At 32.9% G+C, this 18,201-nt stretch overlaps 1 protein-coding gene across 2 annotated transcripts in view; it reads left to right on the top strand.

The window, feature by feature from the left end:
* Positions 1-5,830: 5,830 nt before the first annotated feature.
* Positions 5,831-18,201, top strand: part of LOC132755792 (aminopeptidase Ey-like) — a 34,214-nt gene continuing 21,843 nt past the window's right edge. Inside the window, exons 1-11 of one of the 2 annotated variants that reach the window (XM_060746712.1) lie at positions 5,831-5,972; positions 7,868-7,921; positions 8,952-9,177; positions 9,640-9,787; positions 10,353-10,578; positions 11,320-11,442; positions 11,882-12,049; positions 13,190-13,327; positions 13,358-13,462; positions 16,461-16,740; positions 17,242-17,397. In XM_060746712.1, the coding sequence (XP_060602695.1) occupies positions 5,915-5,972; positions 7,868-7,921; positions 8,952-9,177; positions 9,640-9,787; positions 10,353-10,578; positions 11,320-11,442; positions 11,882-12,049; positions 13,190-13,327; positions 13,358-13,462; positions 16,461-16,740; positions 17,242-17,397 (1,682 nt within the window). In that variant the 5' untranslated portion in view covers positions 5,831-5,914. Of the gene's footprint in view, positions 5,973-7,867; positions 7,922-8,951; positions 9,178-9,639; positions 9,788-10,352; positions 10,579-11,319; positions 11,443-11,881; positions 12,050-13,189; positions 13,463-16,460; positions 16,741-17,241; positions 17,398-18,201 lie in introns of both variants that reach the window. The other variant, XM_060746711.1, reaches the window with a different exon arrangement.

Here is an 18,201-nt window from a genome sequence, read left to right on the forward strand (position 1 = left end):
ACCCACTTCATTCAGTTTTTGTTAAAGACTTTCATAAGCAAATTATATTGAAAACACTTGTACATTTTATCTATGATAACACTGGATATGTCATTATCAAATAAAATCATAGTAGTTAAATGTTGCAAACTTTTGTGATATACCGGTAATTTCCACACTCCAACCTCTTTTTATAGTAGTCTAATCAAGTCACAATTCTTAAAGTCACATAGAAATATCAAACTTAAAACAACTACGAAATACATGATTGTCGTTTGTATATTCTAACTAATATACTAGTTCACGATGTTATCTTTATCTAATTGATTATAAGTGATGGGATTTCTCAAATATAAACTTGTCTATCATAGTTGATGATTATTTTACGTAAAACATTGGATTTAATACAGACTGTAAAAGCGTTTTGAATTATTAACAATTTCCTCTGTAGAAACAGTTCTTCTTTTCAGTATAATGTTCTGGTGACTTTATGTATCAGATAGAAAATCTCCAGCTACTTGAATACCAATATGTTGAAATAGAACTGAGGCTACCTACTCTATATGAAAAATTTGAAACCTGTAGATTGCAAGAACTTGTCAGTATTTAGTTTTTTTCTTCTTCAAATATAAACTTTTGAACGTTACTCTACGTATTAAAAGAAATAATAGTCATCTAAATAACAAATAGAACACTGACTTGTTTATTTACATCTGCATTTACCGTGAATAGTTGTTATCCGGAACTCAGCAAATGTTGTTTTTTACCCTAATCCCCCAGTACAAACAAACGTTTACTGTTAAGGTTTCACGGTGTATAACCAATCTGGTGCTCTAATTTTCAAAGTTGTAACTGTAAAAGTTGTGTTTGTATCCTCGGAGTAGCTGGGACAAACCAAATATTCTTATTTCCGGAGTTAGTAGTCTATAAGTAATAGTTACCGTACGAGGAATAGGTCTGCATAGTATTTACAGACCCGGGTGGCGATTTGAAGACCGAGAGAGCGTAGCGATTGAGGTTTTTAAAAGGCCACCGGGTCTGTAAATACTATGCAGACCTATTCCGAGTGCGGTAACTATCTTACCTTCATGCGCTTTTGTCTTTCTATCCATATATCAGTTTTAAACTCAGTATTTATTAATATTACTCACAAGAAACATATTATCTATGTACTTTATCATGTTTAAGAAAGCATTCCAAATCCAAGCAAAAATACCATCCGCTACGCTCTTGTAATTCATTCGTTCACAAATAAGGTGTCATTTGAATATTCTCGTGATTTTCGTGGGGTTTTATTATGTAATAATGTCAGGTAATGTACTTGTTGACTTGAGTCACAGAAAATGAAATCAGAACTTACGAGCAGGGAAAGGTAAGATCATTATTTTGATATATGAATTCATAACATATTAATAATATTAACAAATTTTGAGAAAAAAAAGTTTTCTTATCATAAAAAACACTGTATCTTTATATATAATAAATTTCATGGTAAATAGATGACCAGGCTATTTCTTATACATGGAATGGAAGCGCAAGTCGTATTCTTGCGAAGAACAAGCGAGTACTGGTATACAAAATTAAAATTGTTATGTAAAAATAACTGGGAAAAAATGAGAAAAACGATCTTATACTTAAGATGATCTGTACTCTCACTGAAAGAAAAATTTTGGGAAAGAAAGATGCAGAAGTTAACTTCGATATGCACCAATAATATAATCGTCGTATATATCCCATAATTCAGAATTGTTAAATAATGCAGGATTGTGCAAAATCAGACATAGTTGTGGAAATAAATGCCGAAAACTAGTATCTAATGAAGCTATATAGTTCGGCAAATGTGTAAGGTATACCGAAAAGCAAACTATAAAGAAAGGCTAAATGTGCGTTGTTGTACTCATTAATATTGGCGAAACACATACTTCAACTCAGTTCGTTTTTCTCACAAATAATCTGGAATATATGTTATGAGGGTCCTTACAGTCGTATGCGCTAATTCATTTCTATTAATCTTTAAAATATATATCGACCCTTTTCCGACCCTTTTTCCTATTCAAGTGGTCATTTACCCCCCCCCCCCCCCTGCCCCCCTCCCCCCCCCCCCCTCCCCACAATTCAGCGTTATTTTACGGTTGATATTGTGTACTGTATTGCACGAGTTTCTCGACTTCACATATTTTCTATTGTATAGAGAACAATAGAACAAAAACAGGTCGGTATATATTTGCAGACCTGTTAAGCGGTCGGTAAGTGATTTACCAGACCGCTTTTAACAAAAGAGCCGGTAGGTAACACGGGTTCAAATACAAACGTTAATGTGAGAAATACAAATATGAACATACATATATACATTTAATTATATACTAACGCTAAAATATATTGTATGAACATATATAAATGTACTGCTGGTTTTGATATAGGAGTGAATTCTCTGTATCCGTGTTGTTAAGGCTTCGACTTAAAACCAATGCCTGTCATCTCTGTGGGTTCGAAACCTTGCGAGGAGTTCGGATTTATCAATGTGGAAAAACTATTCAGCAAGCTTATATTCGGTGGTTCAGCACAGGTTCAAAATTATGGCGGTAAATGATACACGGATAAAGTGTGTGTACGAAATTCAGGCCAACCAGACGAAAAATCGAACGTTCTTATTGTTGCTAAGAAACAAACACATGATAGCAACATTTACTATTTAAAGGCACATTATACCTCTGAAACATATAAACTTTTACTTCTTAAAAAAGGGGAAACATGAATTTAAAAATGTTTAAATATTGGATTTGAATAATGTAAGATGAGTGTTACCTGAAGAACAATGCGATAAATGCGAAATAATTTGTGATAAAAGTAGGAAAATGTAAACAAAGTAGTATTTTGACTTCCATACAAAATAGTTAATCGCCATAACTGTACTTTTTGCCAAAAAGCAAAAGATGAAAAAGATAATTCACGTAATAGGCCACTTAATAGTAATATTTAGATCCTATTAAAGTAAACCAAAATTAAAAAGCTTTTGAGAAATGAAAATATAAGCGTTTCTGAGGCATAATGGGCCTTTAAAGGACAAGACAAGGGTCTGTTCACAATCTTCTTTTTCTATTCTTTATCTTGACCGATCTGAATACAGCAAGGAATGGGATAAGGGTTATGGTTTCTATACATATTACAGCGCTTGAAATGATGAATGTGAAAAAACGTTATAACTTAAAAGAAACCACTCTGAAAACAAAAACTAAATAATTTTCTCTCGCACAAAATTATCAGTCTTCGACGTTTCGAGGGATTTTAGGAACTCCAACGAGGCTAAAAACCCTAAATTCATAAGATTTGAAAATTCTTACATAGACCAGCTGGGACACTTAAAATTGACAGATGTGCCAAACACCATTAAGAAATGCACTAAAAAATAATTTGAAATTCGTATTTTGTACTATTCTTAGACCGATTTGAGCGAAAGTATTACAACGCTTTTCAATATTTGGCCATTTTTCACAATGAGAATACTGGTTCTTGAAGAAAGAAAGTAAACATATGATCTGAAATTTACCTATTTAGCTATTTACCTAGACTTTCATCAAGTGGAACAATAATCTCGGAAAATAATTGTCAGTCCAGTCGTGCCAAAATAAATAAATAAGTAAATAAATAAAAATAAAACTAAGAGAATTCTTTTTATCTAAGTTATTTACTTAGTGTCATGTTACTATGCGATTCATAAAATAAACAGACAGACTCATGATAAAGATATATATATCTTTATTTCCTCCAATACTGAAGAGTTACATGTTATAATGCAAATATGATTCTATATCTACAAAGTAAGAATATAATTTTTAACAAAACAGAAACACAGATAATAAATATACTAATACGATGACTAATAAAGCATTAGCCTCCTAAACAAATGGCATGATAGTTAACAAAACATTGATCATATATGAAAGCTTACATATGGCAATGAAACATATATAAATTGACATATGACTGTAAGAAAATCATTGGCATGGATAAATAGAACAATCATTCTTAACGATTTTCTAAGATTTCTTTGGCACCGCTGGTATTAATACAAAATTTCAGTTGAGAATTTGGCAACTGCGATAAAACATTGTATACGTATATTGTCATTAATATCAAAACTTGTGAACCCACTTAACATCTCTATAAGTTGGTTTTCAATGCTCATACCACTTAACATGCGGAAATAATTGTGTCCTAGTAAAGATATGAGTTTTGTCCATAGACTATATCTAATGTTATCATAATGTAAGCAATGAAACACTTTATGTAACGCATATTCGTATGTTACAGTCTTGCAATAGTCACACACAACGGGATATTTTCTTTCGAAATATTTGCACATCAGTTTCAACAATGAAAAGCATTTTGTTTTCTTCAAATAAGTCGTGTATTTCATTATGTTCACTTCCCAGAAAACTCGTCTGTAAATTGACTACAGGGGTACCTTATGAAGGCCTTACAACTCATACATGCGGAACTATAACCTAAAAAACGAGAAATAAAATCTATTTTCAGAGGTCGAGACGAAAGAAATTTTTTAGCAGAAGTCCTGAAGTTTCGGTCACAAGTATAACTGAGTTAAGATGAAAAAAATCAAAAATAACCTTTTCATGTGATTATCAAAAAAGCATCTCTTAAGATTTCTTAGTTGCAAAGACATTGTGTCATCGAAAAAAAGTATATCAATTGCGAAAACAAATAACGCACGTTTTCTATGTGGTCCTATGAAGAAAAATTGTCCAAAGCATATATGTTAGGACTTTGAATTTATGTACATGTACATTTCATTTGAAGTATAACAATAATGTTGAAATTCCGGACAACATAAACTGAATAATTCGTTACACCATGTCATACAATTAAAAAGTATAGGAAAGGTTATAGTGTTACATTCTATATCATAAATACAAACGTATTTTTGATGTAAAAGATTATTGTATGACGTTGTTTTTTTTTGTTGTTGTTGTTGTTTGTTTTTTTTATTCCGTAATTCTTAACGCCACAAAGTGAATGACCTTTTCAGTGTAGTTTTACAATATTATTATTGTAGGCGATAAATATACTTGATATAAAAGATAAAAGTGACATGTGAAATACTTGAATAAATTCCCAACCACTGCATGCATGCTCGCTCAGCTACGACGTAATACAAAATAATGATTTCCGCTTCTTGTACATTGACCCTTTTAAATGATCAAAATAATAAGAGCCAAATATTTAAGGTTGTTGTTTAATGGTTGTAAAAAAACTTGAATATGTGCTGTATATAAGTCATTGGATTAATGAATTGTTGTATCACCCTTTAAAATGTGCTGACTGCTTTGTAAATTTGTCGTTTGAGAGTTTGTCTGATTATGCAGGTTTCATAACCTCTGATGATCTTCTTTCAAAATTCCATTTACTTTTATTTTCTATTCCGTTCTAGACAAACACATTAAAAAAAGAAACCATACAACACCCGCGTTTTATAGAATGACACTTCCGTGTCCCACAAAAAGTGCCACGATAACCTTTGAATTAAAACTATTTTATGTAAAATGTTGAATGGTGTAGCATGTAAAGTGTAGCATGCACTTTCCAGTACCTTTCATGAACAGACTCAATCACAAAGAGCGTCGTTGTATTTTAAATATCCAAAATATTGTGCAGCAAATTAGATTTTTCTGGAAAGTATATTTTCGTATAACTATAAAGAATTTCTTAAAATCGCCCAAGGTGTTCAAGATGTCTTATTTGTTTTTACTGTAAAGTTTATAAACGTCTGACATGTGAACATTGACTTATAAGTCGTAGTTTTGACAAATAAAATAAATTCCCACACTCCTATGCTAAAACCTTAAACAGTTTTTTTTCTTATTTCAATTGGTAGAATGCCTTAATTCTAGTACAGTTTTAGCATCTTTTAGGTTAAGTTATGAATTTCCTTTACGTATTGGATTATAGCATCATACTGATTATTATTGGACTAGGGTGTAAGTTGTCAATATTTATTTTTTCATCATTTGAATATTTAAATATTTATTTTTAACTTACATTGCTGTACATCTCGTGTTTCGAGAACATCCGTGGCCATTTTGTTATGGTTGCAGATTTATATCTTACCGCAGGAGGTTCAAACCCTGCCTGACATGTGAAGAAGTTATTCAGCTAGCTGACAATAAATCGTAGGTTGTACCCGGTTGGGGGTCTGACTTGTTCATCAGTAAAGTTGAACGTATGGTCTTAGCTAGCAGCCTCGATGTGTCTTAAAATACGGACAGAGACCTACAAGGGGCAGCAACGTTCACGAAACTCAGGCCTCATAATAGCAAATAGTAACGGCGACCAAATGGTCCACTAAAGCGTAAGGGAAAACAAACGATGTGAAAGATCAAACGGAAAACTTAGATTTATGTGTAGAATTTTATACTGTAAAGGGGGAGTAGGAATATTGCGGAGGGTGGAGAAACAAAAATAGAAGACAAACAATTTCTTATTGACAGGGTGATAACTAATTAAAACGCCTATACAAATATATAAAATTTAGTCTCAATTATTTAAAAAAAATCATATTTAGTATATACATGTAATATAAAAACACTTTTTGACAATGGCTGTCAAAATAAACGTCAGTGAGATTCTGAAGAAAAACAATCCTTGAAATGTTCGTGAGTACAAAAAAAAACCTTTAATAATTATATACACTATTTAAACATCCCTCATTTTTATATTTTACAAAATGTTTGGCAATATATCAGCCTCATATTTCATACACTAACTAGGAGTGGATATTATATAAACACCAGACATATGTATAGCTTTAGTTGCCATTTTTGTACAGTATTCGAAGGCAACATGACATGTTCATACATGTTACTACATGAACATCAAAATAGAATGTTAAAATTATCTGGTTTGATATCGTCAGAACTTGGATATAACCATAACTTATGTAACCAGAAATTATATAACCCATTATTGTAAGATAGAGTATACAAATACATGTTAATCATGCAACATTGAATTTGAGATACTTTATTAACCATAACCTTCTTCATCTTGTTAGCCAATGTTGCTAGACATACTGGTTAATGTTAGCATGTTAACATCTTCATATATGCTGTATTACATATAAGCAATAACAATTCCGCGTTCATTTATTACTTATAGCGGCAGTAAGAATACTTCGAATGTGTATCAAAACGTGGGCATTAAAATATCAAAGTTATAGATATCGGCATTCAAAATACATCGTATATTATAAATTGTTGTGCACAATACTGAATTCTATTTGACGAGTGCAAAGATAGATATCAAACCTATATTGTACAAGGCGCTATCCGAGTCTGATACAGCTTTTGCAGCTGTGTATGAGTCTTATAGAGTCAGAATTGTTCTAAAAAATGTATTTTCACACAACCATTCTTTCCACAACTTTTAATTTTATTGATTTTAAGTACAAAAAGGTTTTTGATATGATTTTTTGACTGGAGTTCGATATGGATTTGATATAGATATTTTGGACTATCGAAATAGGTACGTGGCTAAATTAATCATAATGGATCCAATAGTGACATGCATGTATATTGCAACATCAGTGGTTCTAACGCTGAGAGGTCATTGATTTTAATCTATAAGGTGTGAAATAAGTAATAAATATAGGAATTATAATAATACCTTGTTTATCCTGTGTAACAAGAACTTGAAACTACACTAGCCTGCAGGTATTTACAGTTCTAACACATATGCAAATGCTTTTCTTTTTACTAGCATATACATGAAGTATATTTACGTGTTCTGAATTTAAAAACAATGTGATAGATGCTGAAATAAACAACAACCTATCGCATTTTCTAAGTAAACTGTTATGTATTTGAATATTTTACAGGTTCAACTGGAGAAGATAATCCAGTACAACATGATTACAATCCAGTTACAAAAGGTAAACACAGTTTCTAAAAAAAACGCGATTAAAAAATATGCTTGTTTTACAAAACTCAAACAATGCTATCACAGGAAGAACATTTTCCTCATCATTTTGGATGCAATTTCGATACAAAATATCCTAAATTGACGTTGATGTAACCAAATATTAACTTGTATGTTGTTTCTAACGTTTAAATACATCTGTGGTAATTGTTTTACCGTAAAGTAAATGTATGTCCACTTTATCGTGCATGGAACATAATTCTTATCTCCCCCTTTGGCAAAAAAAATATGTGATAGGACCCTCACAAATCTGACGGAGCAAACACATATACAACCATTCAATAAGTATCGAGATTGTAGAATTATGCCGATTAACACTTGTGGAAAGACTAAAAGAGAATTTCCAAATTGATTGAGATTCTAAAGTGACCTTGATGATGTTCTATGTTATCTGTTATGTCTCTATATATCTGAAAAATTATAATTATTCCATTTTCAATAACCACTTCATTACTGATTGGATGGCTTTCAGATGAAAAGGTGTTCTTTTTAATGTATGTTTTATTAGGTGTAGAATTTTAAACTTCCCAAAATATAGTCTTTGATTTAGATAATTTGATCGCTTTTTGGAACTTGGTCCTTGGAAGTGCAGCTTTATTTTGGCTGATGACTCTACAATGGAAGTGCTATGGGCTTTTATTTAAACAGATCAGCAAACTGTGAAAGAGCCACCGTTTAGTAGGGATGTAGTGTATTTTGTGCCACGGATCTTGTGTAAGATACCGTGGCGGAAAATTTGTGATCTGCTGTAAACAAATTAAGTTATCTAACTAGGGAGTTCTAAAGGTAAAGTGCCATGGTGTAAAACCTGGATATTTCTGCACATGTAAATTAGGTCAATTATAAGACGGTTTTACATTCTAATTTACTTCATTTTTGTTTAATACCTTCTGTTAAATAATTATGCAAATGCTTAATTTATATCTACATGTATTTAAAGATTAAAAAGAGTTATATCTTATATTTTTATATAACACAAACAGCGCCACCAGATCCTCCTTATGACGTCACTATACTTGCTTGCACGAAACATAGTGCTGTTATCACATGGACTTCAATGCCCGACATAAATTCACCAATTCAAAAGTTTCACGTGGAATACAACCACTCGTTGTCACCAGATGTCTGGACAAGAGCTGCTACTGTGAGCAATGAGTTAGTCAACGAGGTCAATGTGGAACTAAGACCATTTGCTAGTTATAACTTCAGGTAATTTAACCAAGAATTTACTCTACTTTGATTTTGGACCAACCAATTTAAAGTTTAAGGGGTTTCAAAATAGGAATAGCATAGATGCGGGCTTACCTTGCTCTGAACTAATGTCAAAGGTTATTTTTTTAATGTCATTGGCATCGGCATTTAATGTATCGGAATGAATTTTGATGTAACATAAATAAATATGTTTGTTGTATTGGTTATTCCCTAATTTAGTCTGTAAAGCAAATTATTTGAATTTTATATTGCTTGTGTTAACGGTCTTGCTGTTTCCATGGCAAAATTCCTTACTATTGCAATTAAGATATCAATTTACCGAAGCACGACGGAGAGGGTGGAAAAGAGGCAATTATAAATTAAGCGTAAATTAATTGAATAGATGCGCCAATTATTTGTAATATAATTAATATGAGAATTTCTCATTTTGAGTTAGTGTTGTTGTTACTTGGGTTACAGGGTTATAGCTGAGAATGTGATCGGGCAGAGTGAAGCAAGTGTTCCTTCAGCGTCTGTATGTAAAACAGAGAGCCAGGTTCCGGACAAAAATCCGTCAAATGTCCGCACAGACACAAGTAAACCTGGCTGGCTCATTGTAAAATGGGATGTAAGTTTATGTTATCAGCTAATTAAACATTAGTGTAACGATATCCATGTCAGTGTAGACATGTAGACCTTTAGAAACAGTTCTGTATACGGTGTAAAAGATTTTTATGTGGATATTTTCTGCTTATATACGTACGAGTATGTTATGTTATGTAATAATGTTTTACGAATTAGTATTATGATATTGATTAAATGAAATGTAAAACAAACGTATATATTGTTCATGGACTACGAACATGATGATACAGCATTGTATTTAGAAATTGATTTTGCAGAAAACATTGTAATGAATAAAAAGATATAATTTTAATCAAATAAATATCATCAATTCTATCTGCGTACACAGACAACCTGTACTTTTAGGGTCTCGCAGAAAGGTGTCATGTTAAATTCATGCCTATATTTTAAGACGGTTCCCATTTAACTCTTGGATATTGTTCCAAACTATAGTGGAGACTTGTTCCTTTCTTCTTTTGAACAGTTGAGCAATTCGCAATTATAAGTTGATAAAATATTAAGCTTCTGTATTTATTTTACGAAACCTTTCATTACTTTTACGACGCCAGGCAATGCCGGAAATTGAACATAACGGTCCAGGATTTAGATACAAACTTGCTGTAAGCAAAGATGAACATATCACTAATATAGAAGTCAATGACTGGAGGGAGACTACTAGAGAAATTCACACGGGTTTCGTGAATGAGCCATACCTTATTACTGTAGCGGCTGTAAATGATGTCGGAGAATGTCACGTGCCACCAGTAGAATATCTTGGCTACTCGGGACAAGGCGGTAAGTAAAGTAAATTCAAACACAGAACCAGTTGAACATCGCTTGAAAAAGACATTAAAGAAGTAGAACAAATTGAAAAAATATAAAGTTTATATTTTCTATTGTAAACATGTTAGAAAGAAAGTTAAAATTGGAGCCTCCGAGATCATCAAACATTACAAATTAAAACTACTGCAGATTCGGTATTGTGGTCCTCCTGGCGACTGGTCCTTGTTGCCGGGTCGTGTGTGGGCTACGTTCAATGAACGCCACCTTCCCATGTTGATCTTGTTCACCATATTATGGATAAAGCCTGTTTATGTACAGTATATCAGTGTATAAACCCATTGCCTGCTGGTGGCATCTACATCTACCTATGCCATCTGTGTAGACTAAAGTAAGCCAGCACTTCCGTGCCGTCTGAACTCTTCGCTACTAAATATTTTTTTAACTTTTCCTAAAAATGATACGTGGTGTTAAGAATATTGAAAGATGATCAAGTCTGTTAAAGATATTTAGCATTGTAAAAATTGTGATTGTGTTTGCATATTGAATTGTGTGCATGCAAACTGACTATACTAACTGGTAACAAAAAAATGGCAATTGGACATTTCGCTTAATTCTATTAAACCTTCTGTTAGCTTTACGCATGTTTAAATTATCTTTGAACTTATTGTATATAAAATGGTTAATGCTTTTATGACCATTGGATCGATTTTCACATACTTCTATACAATTATATTGTTACGATCTATACACCAGTTCCTGGTCCAGTAAAAGCAGTGGATATAATAGAAAGAGGAGCAGATTTTTTAACACTTAAATGGGAAGCACCCGAGGAAACAAATGGTGACCTTATAGGATATGATATCAGATATGCAAAGTGTGAGTATGAATTAAAACAATGAGTATTAGATAAATGTATAAATACGGCTATTTTCTACTTTGCATGCAGCTGGTTTCATGCAAAGGTTTAAAAAGATGTCACAATGACAAAATCATCATATAAATATCCATATGACCGATGCTGTAAAACAGTAGGTGATGCATCTCCAGTTTTACTGGTGAAGCAAGGCATTAGGTACCTCTATGTTAAATGTGCTTCCAGCCAGCAAGAGCAGAGACCTGACAAGATATGACGGCCTTCAAAAAAAAATATCCCCATGTAACATAATCTAAAGTACATAACGGGATTCGAACCAAACGCGGTGAGGGACACGTGATTAACAGTTAACAATCTAACACGATATAGGTCTCTAATTTTCTACAATTCTGACGGATACAATATGTTTTGTCGTCTTATGTTGCTAACGTTCTTTTTAAGTGGGAGGGACACGTGTTTTTCAACTAGAAGTCGACAATGTTTTAAACAACCAAATATTACTGAACAACCTTGATGCAAACCAAAAGTACTGGGTCAATGTTTCAGCAAAAACTAGACAAGGACGAGGTGAAGCCTTCCAAATTGAATCTCAAACTTTACCTGTACATGGTAAGTAGGCTGAAAAGTTTATTAATTAGCTATATTTCATGTTTAAGAAATACTACTAGTATATGTTTTAAGTGTAATAAATACCAAACGTTGTTCGTCGTACAGTTTTACTATAATCATTTTAAAGTTCAATCTTCATTCCAGCAAATTGTAATACAGTTTTTAGTCTTGTAATATTTTAATTGGAATGTATGGAGAAAATAATATTACTTAATTAACAGATGATAATTAATACCACCACAGTTGTTTCATTCTTATTTCACAGATAACAAGCTATAAAGACAGTTATTCAATTTCTATACAGTTTATTCATTTAGGAAAGTTATATAATTATATTTAAATATTATTTTCTAAAAGGAGAGCCCGATGGCGCTAATTGAGATCCCTACTCTGGCCTTTTATTTGAATAAAATATAATAGATTTAATAACAAATATTGACATGTGCTCGTTCGTTAAAAATTACTTTGTGGTGAACTTCTTATTGTATCCACCATTCTGATAATTAGTTAGGGATCTATGCATTCCCCTGCCTGTATCCTAATGACACAGGACGTTTAATATTGAAAGCTATGAATGAAAATTATGTCATAATATTGTAGACGCTGACCTAGATTTTGATCTATTTTTTGTACTTAGAAATTTGAACTATATGCACAGTTAAAGGTTCAGATTCGAATTCTGATTTATTTTTCAAGATTTTCAAACTTCAGCTCAAAATGCATAAAAAAGGTCACGGGGTCAAATTATACGTCAGCCAATATTAAATTTGTTTGCATGTCAAACTGTGTATATTGTATATAGATTTCAAAGTTGCAGCTTCATAAAATGCAGATATCAAAGCTCGACGCCATAACATAATTATGATTTAAACAACTTTGGTAGAGGTAAACTAGACAATATTTTATGCTAAATATCTCAGCTCTAGCTTATGCAGTTCCAAACTAGGTGAATTTTAAAATAAAGAGCTTAATGTTAGGAAGTTATATGAACTTATCGGGCAAATTTCATCAAACTTTACCAAGAGGTTTCTGAGTATATGTGTCACAGTGGTTTGCGTTTACAAGAGCTAACAATGGTCAATTTGTGCTCATGTCAGCTAAAACGAACCAAGTTACTTTTTGTTTACCTTCTTTTTAAAGATGCTACAAAGAAGACAAAGAAATCGACGCCTGCTACAACACCTACTCCACGTGCCACGGGGTCCAGTGTACCGTATATGTACGAGACAACCTCCAGTGTACCGTATATGTACAAGACGACCTCCAGTGTACCGTATATGTACGAGACGACCTCTAGTGTACCGTATGTGTATAACAAGATAAGACTGCCATATACTCTTCTACCATCACTGTACAATATAACAATTCAACCATTTGTATATGGAGACAATCCCAAAGATTTCACCTTTGCCTGTAATTGCGATTTTTATACTTGTCGTTTTTTTTTTTTTTAGCTCACCTGAGCTTGCTCAGGGTGAGCTTTTAGGATCGGTGAATGTTCGTCGTCCGTCGTCCGTCGTCCGTCCGGCCGTCCACAATTGCTTGTGAACACTCTAGCGGTCGCATTTTTGCCTCAATCATCATCAAACTTGGTCAGGATGCTTATCTAGTTGAAAGCTCGGATGAGTTCGAACATGGGTCATCTCGGATGAAAAACTAGGTCACAAGAGCTAAAAATAGAAAAACCTTGTGAACACTCTAGAGGTCACATTTTTGACCCCATCATCATCATCAAACTTGGTCAGGATGTTTGTCTAGGTGATAGCTCGGATGAGTTCGAACATGGGTCATCTCGGATGAAAAAGTAGGTCACAGGAGCTATAAATAGAAAAACCTTGTGAACACTCTAGTGGTCACATTTTTGAACCAATCATCATCAAACTTGGTCAGAATGCTTGTCTAGTCAATTGCTTGGATGAGTTCGAACATGGGTCATCTCTGATGAAAAACTAGGTCACAGGAGCTAAAAATAGAAAAAACCTTGTGAACACTCTAGTGGTCACATTTTTGACCCAATCATCATCAAACTTTGTCAGGATGCTTGTTTAGATAATAGCTCAGATGAGTTCGAATATGGGTCATCTCGGATGAAAAAACTATGTCACCGGAGCTATAAATAGAAAAACCTTGTTAACACTTTAGCGGTCACATTTTTGCATCAATCATCATCAAACTTGATCAAGATGCTTGTCTAGGTGATAGCTCGATGAGTTCGAACATGGGTCATCTCGGATGAAAAACTAGGTCACAGGAGCTAAAAATAGAAAAAACCTTGTTAACACTCTAGTGGTCACAATTTTGACTCAATTGTCATCAAACTTGGTCAGGAAACTTGAATAGGTCATTGCTTGGAATAAATCGAACATGGGACATCTCGGATGAAAAACTAGGTCACATGAGTTAAAAATAGAAAAATCTTGTTAACACTCTAGTGGCTACTGTTGTGATCCAAATATTCTGTTAATTGGTCTGAAAGTTTTTTTTGATGATTTCTAAGTCAAGATCAAACATGGGTCATCTTGGACGGAAAACTAGGTCACACCGCCCAAATATGGAAAAACCTTGTTAACATTCTAGTGGTCACATTTTCGACTCGATTATCATCAAACTTGGTCAGGATGCTCGTCTAGGTAATTGCTTGGATGAGTTCGAAATCGCATGTGAAACTAGGTCACCGGAGCTAAAAATAGAAAAATCTTGTTAACACTCTAGTTGCTACTGTTTTGATCCAAGTATCCTGGAAATTGGTCTGAAAGTTTGTTTTGATGATTTCTAGGTCAAGTTTGAATATGTGTCACCTGGGTAAAAAACTAGGTCGCACTGCTCAAATATGGATAATCCTTGTTAACACTGTAGTGGTCACATTTTTGACTCACCTGTCATGAGACTTGGTCAGAATGCTTGTCTAGGTAATTGTTTGGATGAGTTTGATAATTCAGGTGAGCGATCTAGGGCCATCATGGCCCTCTTGTTTGTTTGTCTTTTTCCTTGGATTATAAATTCTCATAATGATTTTCAATGATTTTAACACGCTTGAAGTCATTTTAGCTGATAAACCAAATAATCGAAATACACGTAGTTTTTAACAATGTTAAATGGGTAAACACATGTTGCATTTTGAACTGCTTTACATAGTGTACAAATGTTTCTTGGGTAAAAAATCTGTTAACATACACTTATATTTTACTTCACAGGATTCTCTCGCAATAAGATATATAAATAAAAACAGAATCCCATAGGTAAAAATATTGCAGGCTCGGTGTGATTGAGCCTGTTCATTGTATTGAACGTTGCAAGTAACCGTTCACCCTCTAGCACCGGCGTAAGCAGAATTCAACATTTGAACAAAACAATGGTAAAATTTTGAATTTAGAAACATCCTCAGATGTGTTCATACAGCGTTTATCATGGAACCTTCAATGTGACACTTTACAAACATACCACAAACAGCCTACTTTTATTTCTATTTTTATGATACCATTGCTATTGATGGGTCTACTATTTCCCAGATTTTAAAATTTATTTAGGGTAAACGCTCAATAGGATAAAGTCATTTGTAACTTTTATATTTTTTGTTTGTATATCTATGAGAAATCATCGGATACAATGATGTTTGCAGATTTCCGATAAAGAGTTGGGTTCATGCACTAAACCTATTAGATATAGCAGATGAATATTTGTTAACATCTTATTCTGTTTCCATAAATAACTCCTGTGCACATCTTCTGCTAAAACTTTCTCCAAAAATGAATGATTATAACAGTGTTTCGGGATGTTTTAATGCTTCCATGACATTTCATCGGAAGTCGTCTCATTGAATATGACAGTAAGTCGAATCCGACATTTGATAGAATTTGGCAACTTGAAGAATGTGACAATTCGTTGAATTTATTTAATGTCGAAAATATATTTATCTGTCACTTAAAAGTTATAGAAGTACCTGTTATATAGAAGAAGATCAAACATACAATCTTATTCGTTCAGTAAATATTGCCATTACTGCCATTGTTATCAATATTAAGATAGATAACCGTTATTAGCTGCTTCTTACGATTTGAATGAGCTATAATTGGAACCTAATCAAACATATTGTCGTGTCGCAATGGTTGCCAGATATATATAATATTAGAAGTATTGTAATTGATATAGTGATATAGTCAGATAGAAGGACACTACTACAGTTTTGTCCAGTGAGACAGACATATTGTGTTATCATTATCGTCGTTATGAAAGTTCAGACAAGTACTTTAAACAAGGTGCAGTGTGAGATGACATTCTTACATAAGATACAGAAATCACGAACAACAACAATGAAATGATTATGCATATTTTTATTGATGTACGAGTATATGACATAAGCTATTTATAAGGTTATGACATTAGCTGATATCATGCTATCATTTTGTTTCAGGTGAAGTTGTGATTGATTTAGATTGTATAGAATCTACAGACTACATATTGATACACTCCATGGATCATAACATATCTTATATATCTATCACCAATAAAACTGGTACTACTGAACTTGTTGACTGGTGGTATATTGAAGACATAGAAATGGTTCAGATTAGGTCCTTGTACACGCTGACTGCCGGGGTACACTATACAATATACATCCGGTCCGTGAGCAGAATGTCCGAGTCTCTGAGAGGCTTCTATTACAGCCCGTATAAAGAACGAGAGCAGACAAAGTAGGTCACTTCTGATATTACAATAGTTATAGTTATTAGTAAATGTAATGATTATCATTAAAGGATAATGCAATTGTTATCATTAAAAGAAAATGCAATGGTTATCGATAAACAATTTTCCTATTTTGAAAACTTTAGCTCTGTTTTAAAGTGACATTTTGGTCAAATTGAGCTGATTGAACTATATTTTTCAAAGGATTGACTCTTACAACGGTCCTTGACTAAAAGTTGATACTGAAACTCGTTCACCCACTATATACCCTTTTGGAAGGGCATAATGTCACTTTTATATAGTCGTTGTCATACAACACAGTGCAGTTATCATTTAAAAAGGTGGTTCTTGTTGAAGTAGTTGATGTTAAGTTACTTACACTTATTACTTTTTTCGCTTCAATATTAATATGAGTATGGCAATTAAAGTTTTGAATAAAAATCAACTTTTTTGTCATTGCACTTTTTATACAAGTTTTTCTAAATTTGACATCTAGTTGTATTTTCTAGATACATATTTACTACAATGATGGAGCCGACGGATGCACGACGTGTTTTCCCATGCTTTGATGAGCCGGACTTCAAAGCTGTCTTTATTTTCAATATCAAGAGAAAAGAAGAGCTGAAAAGTCTAACAAATCTCCCGAAACGTCTTACTGTTGGACCGTATGATTTATTCTAATATTTTTATGTTTAATGTTAGTTTCTAAATAACTATCTTTTTTAACGATTCCAAATTGTGGGATTAAATGTTGTTGAACAGATGTACGCAAAATAAATCTATATTTAAACATTTATGTAGATATATATTGTGTACATATAAACAAAATTCTCAGTGGGAGATGTTTACTTTTTATAACCATTTGAAGTTCATTTTGTAATGTTTTACATAAATCTTTACCTTTTCCTGTAAACAAGTATATGAGTATTGATTCAAAACATAAAAACAGTGTTATAAAAGGCATTGCCTTCTAATTAGCAGATATACTATTGTTGCAGATAAAATGTTGTTGATGAGAACTAGATAATGAGATATTGTTGTTAACCTAGTAGATCAATAACAATCAGTCCTTACAAATGATTCCAATTGCTCATCTTCCATGTGTACACATTATCAATCATTTGAGACTCTCGGCTTATTTTTTGTTATTGTTGAATAGAGCTTGCAAATGTTTATACATTGTCCACGATTTCTATAATTTAAAAAAAAAACGTATCACGATGCAAGTTTTGGACATGCAATGTCAAGATATAATTTTCGGTAAGCTAACAATATCAACATATTTTTTTTGAAAAAAATTTAAAGGCACGCTATACCTAAGAAATCCATATTTCTTGGATTCTTTAGAATTGTCAAACATGTCTTTAGTTATGTTTTAACAATGGCTTTAGAGCGTATTAGATGTTTAGCATTTGAAGAAAGTAGCACTAAATGTGCATTAATGTGTTGTAAAGGTAGCAAGCTGTAAA

The sequence above is a fragment of the Ruditapes philippinarum genome, unplaced genomic scaffold (genome assembly GCF_026571515.1).
Source record: "Ruditapes philippinarum isolate M1 unplaced genomic scaffold, ASM2657151v2 ctg3045_1_1_1_1, whole genome shotgun sequence".
Classification (NCBI taxonomy): Eukaryota; Metazoa; Mollusca; class Bivalvia; order Venerida; family Veneridae; genus Ruditapes; species Ruditapes philippinarum.